At 43.1% G+C, this 9,377-nt stretch overlaps 1 protein-coding gene across 1 annotated transcript in view; it reads left to right on the forward strand.

The window, feature by feature from the left end:
* The window catches only part of MLYCD (malonyl-CoA decarboxylase), a 48,838-nt gene extending 42,350 nt beyond the window's left edge, over positions 1-6,488 (forward strand). The window contains exon 5 of the mRNA XM_083165404.1: positions 4,371-6,488. Within this exon, the coding sequence (XP_083021530.1) occupies positions 4,371-4,904 (534 nt within the window). The 3' untranslated portion in view covers positions 4,905-6,488. The remainder of the gene's footprint in view (positions 1-4,370) is intronic.
* The last annotated feature ends 2,889 nt before the right edge of the window (positions 6,489-9,377 follow it).

Here is a 9,377-nt window from a genome sequence, read left to right on the forward strand (position 1 = left end):
CTAGAATAGACAATCCAGCATGTGTGCGGATTACGTTCCGTTGTGGATACAAGGGTGCCCCAGGATCTCAAGTTTAAAAATACAACTCGCTGATCAAAAGTTATGAAGAGGAAATATTGATGGATTGAAGCAAAGGTTTTTAAAGGAAGGTATGCATTAGAAATGTGGGTTCTATCGTTTGAAGATGGTATCTAGATCTTGATGTTCTTCTGCAATAAAGGTCTCTATACGCTGCAAAACTTTGCCGTATATAAAGGTTTTTGCTAAACGCAAGTTATAGGCTGCTTTATCTGCACATGCGGATGTCCCAAAACTTAAAGCAGAGGTGGAGGAATCAGTGGTGTGGCTGGAGGAGAGGGCACAACGGGAACATCTAATCATATAATTGGAATGATGAGAGCTGCAAAGAGTATTTCAGGAGGTAATCATCTTTGTCCACCTACCAACAGTTGCTCCTAAAAGAACCATAAAGATAACATAAGACCCACTTGTTGATCCATCCAGTGCTGGCCAAATCTCCCCGCCCCAGCTCTCTTTACCCATATAAGCCTGCTTTTGGATGAATCCCCACCCCTACAGTGGTCCACGCATCAGTACAGTTGAGGAGTTTGAAGTTCAGTGGTTTGCATGCTATAAAGTGAGTTTTATTTGCTGTGTAACCTGTCCTTCCCCATCAGTGAGGCACCTATTTAGAGTCTATTATTTGATTTAATCTTACATGGACTTGGTTTTCTACCTATGATAGTTTAGGCACCATCTGAGCCTTCATTGGGAATGAGAAGACAGATTGTCTAGAATTACGTATTTTGCCTTTAATGTTAACCAGACACCCAGACCCTGTGGAAGCAGCTGTTCTGTGATGTTGGCCAATATTCCTTCACTAGGCGTTGGTGACATCACTGCGAGATGGTGTTACTGGCACCTTGCTGTATAAAGTGGGTCTACGCTGTGAAAGTTATTTAGTTACGTGCCATTAAGAAGACTCTTACATCATTTATATACTGCAACGTTTGGTAACCTCTCTGATTTGTAAGCTCTTGTGAACCGAGCGGTCTTCTTCTCTTTTTTTGTCTATAGATAATATTTGCTGCTAAATCAATTTAGTCATAATCTTCAGTTGCACAACAGGGGGTGGGGGTGTTCTAAACAATTTCCCCCCGGTGCAACATCTCCTATTCTCAACTCCTGAACACTGTATGATAAAAGTATTCAGAGTGCTCTGTTGCGTCTATTTGCAAAGATATGGCTAAGCCCCCAATCCTCAGCAAGGCCTCTCTTATAACGGGGGTCCCGAACGCTACATAATAATAGCACCCACTCTGTAATTGCTTATTATGCTGCATGGTAATAGCATGACATAACATAGAAAAATATATCAAAACTGCAAATATAGGACACGAAGATCTCTGAAATTTCGGTTATTATGTAGTGGTCAAGTTTTAAGCTGGGTACACTTCATAAAAATAGTCCCGTGTGTGCACTACAGTATCTCCATGCTCCCGTGGTTGGTGGCAATGTCTTTCGGTTGGCCCTACATGCAGCTCAATCTATCTGATATTGTCAACAATGGCATATACTGTAGATGTGTCTGCAAACATTGTGCCCCTTTCCTGTTTAATGAAATTGCACATGTGTGTTTTTTTTTTTTTTTGACAGTATGGGAACTTGTGGCTTTTTCACAAATAAATAATCTCCAAAGGTTTTTTTTATTTAATTTAAAACTCCTTGATTGGCATGGGTGGTGGAAATGTTTAACGTGAAAGTGGTAACCACAGCAACCATTAGAATGGAGTAAAAAGTTAAGTACAATATGCCGTTTGCTCCTGCTCGGGGTCTGATTAATACTGCTGCTAATGAAGGCATGTTTTGTGCTTGCTTCCAGTTATTAGCGATTTAATGAAAACATGTCGGACGCTGGAGAGAAGGCCACGGGTGTGCACTTAACGCCCCTTTATAAATGCGGAGGCTAATAAAACACAGGCAACTAAAATAGATCCGTTCATCAGCGTGTTCTTTGTCAAGTGAATTAGAGAAATCGCTTCACTTTTTAGTTTGCTATAACAATTAGAGGACGGTTCTATCTCCTGCAGCCGTCACAAGTGGGCAAATAACTAATCCTTTTCTGTGGTGGTAATGTATGAGTGGAACACTTCGAGGCATTGTTACATTTACAGAACAAGTCATGTAAAGTCATACGTACAAGTGACCTGTAATGAGCAAAGTCTTCCGGTGCGTCCTAGCTGCATTTCCGCCAAAAATGGCGCCCGACGCTGAGTTGCACGGTACCCGCCTCACACTAGGCATCTCGCGCTGCATGGCGTTTTGAGGCTGGATGTATGAGGACAAATCTGTTCCTGTATAGTGAGATAAATGTGTGGGTGTAATAGCCTCATTATAAGGTGTTTTGTACCTTCAGTATGGAGTGTAGAGCACCGGCCTTATGCGAAACGATAAGCACAAGGTTTCTAGTAGGCTTTTATACATCTCTGTATAAGTACTAAGCCTTGGAGAGTGATGAAGTACCTGCCAGTCCGCTCCTAACTGCCATGCTACAGGCTGTGTTTGAAAAAATGTCAGGAGCGGATTGGTTGGCTGTTTTTAGCGCTCTCCTTTCAGGTGCTGCAAATCTGAATCCACATGAAAATATTTGTGTCCCCCGCCCCACAATACATTTCCTATTCAAGCTTGTATATTGATTGGACAACGCACTTCTCAAAAGATGACAATCATTACATTCTTTCCGATTTATGTAAATCATCTGTCTCCCCCTAGAAACCAGTCACACTGACTGCAGGGGTCACTTTAGTCATTGAGTCTCAATACGGGGGGCATCTGGTCTGCGCACAGCAGTTTCTGGGGTCAGGTTACAGGATTGCTCGGCCTTATTGTCATGACTGCTGATTACACCCAGTGATTCAACATCCCTAGAAATGTATCTACAGCATGCGGAGTGCTGATTTTAGACTGGCTTTTTCCCCCCTCCAATATAAAACGGCAACATTTGTTTGGTTTAGCCTGTTGAGCATTGTGGATTTCTGCTCCGCAGCAAGATCAACAAAATGAAAGACCCTATTGGCATATTGGAAATGATTACATTTGGTATTAGTGTTTGTCGGAATCGCCCATATAGTACAAGTACGGTTCCTCCTGTGATGGAGGGTTAACGCATTCTGCACCAATTCCATGTTCCATTTCCGCATGTCTGTTGTGTGATGCGCCTGGTTTATGATTCTGTAGATTAGTCTATGACGTGAACATGAGGTAAACAGTGACTAAATCACAGAATGTTCCTCTGGCTGACCCAGTCACTAGGGGATACCGCTGCACCCTCTGTTCATTATGTAGAGTCTGTGCGGTCTTGTGCCTTTCCTGGTAGCCTATATCATCGGGACATAGACCTTGTGTGCGTTTATAGTGTTGGTATTCCAGTACTTGGAGTGAAGATACCTCCAGTCCCACCTCTAATCTGTGTTCACAGCTCTCCATATACAGCAAGTTTTGAAAGGTATACTGTCGTATGGTTGACACATATTAGGTCGACACATGAAATAGGTTGTCAGTCCAAAGGTTGACATGAGTTTTTTTGCCATGTTCCGACAGGCGGTATTACATACCCTACCATCCACTAGGGCATGGAGGGAGAATAGATTAAAGTTCCGAGCGTAGCAAGGCTCTGTGTCTGAAGCATGGCGAGAGGACGTGGTACACTTTGACAGTGTCCATTCCGACATTTGGGATAAAAAGTGAAAAACTCGACCTAATGCTTGTGTAGACCTTCCAGCAATGGTGACTTTTCATGTGTCAACCTAAGCCATGTTGACCACCTGTGGTCTACCCCATGCAAGTTGACCCTATGACCCAGGGTATGGGTCATTGGGTCGACAGTACAAAGTTTGACATGCATTCGGTCGACAAGAAAAAGGTTGACATGGTTTTAGATCGTCAGGGTCATTAGGTGTTTGGTTTGTCGAGTGGCCTCTAGTGGTCAGTGACGGTTCATCTCATAGTGCCATCACTGTTGAGTTACCTGTGCTGGACCGGGGATTGCAGTGTAACGGGGGTATACTTTGGAGTAGTGGTTCTCAACATAGTTCCTCAGGACCCCCACACAGTTCACGTTTACCAGGTTGTCACACAGAATCACAGGTGAAATAATTAGCTCCACCTGTGATCTTTTAAAATGTCAGTGAATGAGTGCACCTGTGCGGGGGTCCTGAGAACCAAGGTTCCCATGTACGGTCACAACTGTAATACAGGAGTTTTGCCTTGTATGATATCAAACTAATATTAAAGGCAAAAATTGCCTTTTCTGCAATTACAGGACACCCAAATACTGTTCTATAATATCCTATCATTCTTCTCTTTTCCAGGGTGAGTTCCTCCAAATCTCCGAGTTCTCCAGCCTGTCCCCAATTCCCGGATTTACCAAATGGCTTCTTGGGGTGCTCGGTACACAAACAAAAGAATTGGGTAGAGCCGAGCTCTTCCTGGAGTCGGAGCATAAGGAGATATCGGATCTCATCGGAGCATCGGCTGCCGACGAGCTGAAACGTGTATTTTCCAGCAATGAGTGGATGAAGTCGGAAAGGCTGGTGAAGGCCCTGGAGGCTCCGATGATGAGACTTTGCGCTTGGTACCTGTATGGAGAAAAGCACCGCGGTTTCGCATTGAACCCCGTAGCAAACTTCCACCTGCAAAACGGAGCTGTCCTGTGGCGGCTGAACTGGATGGCGGACACAAGTCCCCGGGGAGCCGCCGCCTCGTGCGGCATGATGGTTAACTATCGCTACTTCTTGGAGAACACAAGTACCAACAGTTGTAGGTATCTCAGGATGAAGCACATCGAGGCCTCGGAACAAGTGCTCAACCTGGTGTCTCAGTTCAGAAAGAACAGTAAACTGTAGAATGTAACTGGTCGACTTCATCCCGCGCTCTCCGTTCTCTAGTCTGTGACTTTTGTACACATTCATGACCACCGGTCAGACCGCAACAGACCTCATCTTGGACATATAATCGCCTGTACAGACTTTTTTGAATGCATTGTAATATAATTTAATGGCTGGACCCTGTTAGAAATCGGTAAAATTCTAACTGTTGCCTCCATAATATGGAGCGTCCTTCTTACTTAGAATTGGTCATATCATAAAGCGAATCAGATGCCTCCAGTAGCGTCTGTATTGCTGTGCAGAACAGGGAATGGCCGCCTGCGCTAGACCTTGTTTGTTACGTCCTTCACACAATGACTTGGGATTGTGTCGGCATGCCCATACAAAGCCCACCTACGCTAACTAGAGATAGTACATCACCAAATTCAAAGTGCGCAGAAAAGCCTTAACTGCTCCTCTGCCCCTAAAGTACAAACTGAAAGTGCAATATAGGTCCTGCTGAAAGTGCACCACGAGCCCCGGTCGTTGCCGACTCCCAGCTGGTGTAAAATATATGGACAGATGTAGCCACGTTCATCCGGCCTGTAGCTTGGCGTGTTCATGGCAATCCAGGTGTTGCACGTATGTGTGCATACATAGGAATACATGGGCGGCATACTAAGTCACACCCGTGCGCCGCAATGGTGGCCAAGTATCTGACATTCTGCTGGATATTGCGGTGCAATTCTAGACACCCCTGTATGTACCAATGTTGCCACCTAACTGGAGTTTTGACTTTCTGCTGCCAGAAAGAGGTTTGATATATTGTGTCGTCCATAATGAAAATGTTGACTGTGTAGTCATGCAGCACGTCCATAGTAATCATGCCGTCACTAGGGAAATGTTGACATGATTAAAATGTTCCTAGTGGGCCAGTAATGACTGCCAGGTCTGGTAGCAGTGATCCAGGTCCGGCATTAAGCTGACGGGAAACTTCGGCAGAGAATGTCTATACCTCCCATCCCGCAGACTTACTGTAACTGTTGGAAGTCTGTAAATGTCGACATTCTATAGATGCCAATATGTTCTGTCGACCTTTTTAACAATTATGGTGTCGACATCCAACTAAATTTAAGTTAACGGAAAATTTGTCATATTGCCAAACTCACTCGTAGCTATGATGGTTTCAGAGCAATTCCATTGGAACCTGCATAAAGCCTTACAGAGATGCAGTAATCAGCAGCTTTATTTGCTGTTTAACCTTTTTATGATTTGCCTTTTAAGCTTTAAAATCGACGTTTTCTCACGGACTGTGTGCTGTGAAATGCTTACTGCCAGCACTGTGCATATTTGAAGATCAAATACTGTGAACTGCTCGAAGCTGATTGTGAAAGCTGACGACGTGTGCTTAGATATCCGACATCAGCAGATACATGACAGGAAGCTCCTATAGCTTTCTGTATCCTCTCCAATCAATATGCTCTTTATAAGCAGCTGATCAAAAGGACATTCATTGCCTGTGATACATCCACAAACGCAACGGACTCGATAAACTTCTTCATGTTGAGAGACAAGTGATAATCTATTGTTGCTGCATTGTGCATTAAAAAATCTAAGCGCTAATACTCATGTTTTTTGTTTTGTTTTATGCAACAATAACAGAGAATTTAGATTTTCGGGTTAGTTTCCTGATGGTTGTTTGGGTGCAATGGGATCTCTGTACTAAGCCTTGTGAGAGATAAAGTAGCAACCTACCACCTCCTCATGTTTCAGACTGTGACATGGCCGTTATAAGCTGATTGAATAGAAATCCATATTTAGAGGGGAGGGCTAAAATTTTCCATATGAAAGTTACTTTGTCCTCTACCATCCTACCAAATGTGCGGAGAATCGGCGGGTGGTGTTTACATGGAATGACCTGCTATTATATGTGAATCAGGTGATGTTTCCTCACCGCGCTTGCGTCAGTCTCCTGCAGGGAGGGATTTGTGGCATTGGGAGTGACAGGAAGACTACGTTTGTGGGCATATGTTTATATGCCCTCAGATGAAAATGAGGAGGCAGCGGTGGGCGTTCTTATGCTCAGGTGCGCTTCTGGCCATAATTACATATAATCACAACTGCAGAATCAAAAACAGCCACATCTGACACCCTATATCTCTCCTTTCCTGTTATCTCCTCCTCCCCCCCCCCCCCCCCCCGGGGTATTCAGCACTGGGACCGCTGTCTCTTACTGCAGGGGCATAACAGGCAGTGTGGTGGTGATACAGCCTGCAGAGGACTCTACATTGTCCCTTATACAGATTCACTCGCAAAGGCATATTCCTTCTCAAGTGGACAAAAACCAGGTGCACTGCAGGTGGGGCAGATGTAACATGTGCAGAGAGCGTTAGATTTGGGTGGGGTTTTAATTCAAACAGATCTATATTGCAGTGTTAAAAAAAATATATATATATGTATATTTCCTGCACAGAAACAAAATAACTCACACAAATCTAACTCTCTGCACATATTACATCTGCCCCACCTGCAATGCACATGGGGCCTTATTCTAGTTCACTCTTTCTGACAAAATCCTTCTTAGATGGACAAAACCATGTGCACTGCAGAAGGACAGCTGTAACTTGTGCAGAGAGAATTACATTTGAGTGGGGATTAACTTCAAAGTGAGATCTATATTGCAGTGTAAAAATAAAGCAGCCAGTATTTACCCTTCACAGAAACAAAATAACTCACCCAAATCTAATTCTCTCTGCACATTTTACATCTGACCCCCTGCAGTGCATGTTTTTGTCCATCTAAGAAGGATTTTGTAAGAGTGAACTAGAATAAGACCCATGGTTTTGTCCATTTGAGAAGGAATTTGCCTTTGCGAGTGAACCAGAATAAGGGCTATTGTCTGTATGGGCAATGGTCCTTCCTTTTTCCATCCTTCGTGGCAATCAAGGCTCCCAGTGATGGGAGTACCCAGTGCATAATTGTGCCTTGGTCCTACTCTTATTTCTGCATGTCACAGTCTACCAGGGGTTCTCAATCTTGGTCCTCAAGGACCCCCAACAATTTGTTTTCCAGGTTACCTGGAAGGTGCACTCATTAGTCACTGAAACATTTTAATTATTTCACCTGTGATTCCGTGTGGAGACCTGTTAAACGGGCACTGTTGGGGTTACTTGAGGACCGAGGTTGAGAACCACTGGAATATACTATGTTTCCCTATGTATTACAGAAAAGTGACAGTGCTTTGCTTATTGTGAGATTGGTACATTCTGTGTGTTATTACTATGCCCTTGCTACGTTTTCGCTACATTTCCTCATTTCCGTGCATCCCATTGTCTGTAGGGAACGTCCTTGTTCCGTTGATGCAGTGATACTTTTCCGTGTGATGGTTTTAGTCGCCGATCACTGATTGTCAGTTTAATGTACTTGTTTGTAGACACCGCTCGTACATTATACAGCTTGTCTTATGTCTGTACTATATTACACATCTGCTGCACATAGCAATGCCTGGGTACCATGGAACATTACATAACCCTACTGAGAATACGTCCTCAGTAAAATCTGCTGCATTTCCCAACCTTTAGCTTGATATACAACACAGACCGGGTTATCCATAAAGGACTTCTAAAGCAGAAAAATCTCATTAAATAAAGCGCCATCTGTGATTTATATATAAAACTCTTTAAAAGACCATCACAATGAGGTCTTCTGCAATGTACTTTCACTTTTGAGCTGTGACAGTTTTTAGCTCACAAACTCCACCCCACCCCAGTCCCTATCTGCTCCCACCTCCAATCTTTGTCTTCACAGTTCTCTCCATATCCAGCAAGTTTGAAACTGATAAGTGTCCCTGCAAAAATTGTTTTAACTTTCTGTTATGCCGTCTTTTAGCACACAAAGGAGTAATTTGTTCTGTCAAGTGTTCTCTAGTAGTAAGTGGCGGTATTTTACCTCACAGAGGTGAAGAGTAGATAGCTAAAGGATATAATATATATCTACAGTATATCTCGTTGTCATTTCTGTAGCATTTTTTATCCAAATCAACCTCTGTTTTCATTTAGGGGCCTTTATATGTAGATTAACCCTTTCATGTCCAACGTCTAGTCAGGATCAACAGCTCTAGCACTAGTTGCAGATCCAATGGGGAGCCACTTTAAAATAAGAACATTAACATCATTCAACATTCAATGTAGACCATTTTTGAATAAAAAAAAATAAAACATTTAAAATTAAACATTTTAACCAGATTGTCTGTCTGAATTGCAAAAAAATATTTGGACTGCAAAGGGTTAAGGCATGAATGTAAGGAGAATAGATACCTTGCACTGATGATGCCTCATAAGGCTGAAACAGTGAGTTAGTGACAGCTGATGCCTAATTGTGTCTGATCTATTAGTAGCGCTAATAATTACTTAAACGGCATGCATCAAACTTTGCACAATTCTGAGGTGAATTTTCTCTGTATTTTGGGCTCTAGAAAGCTAAAAATCGCTTTTGAATATACAATATTTTAGA

This window comes from Crinia signifera, chromosome 11 (assembly GCF_055691185.1).
Source record: "Crinia signifera chromosome 11, ASM5569118v1, whole genome shotgun sequence".
In the NCBI taxonomy this organism is placed as follows: Eukaryota; Metazoa; Chordata; class Amphibia; order Anura; family Myobatrachidae; genus Crinia; species Crinia signifera.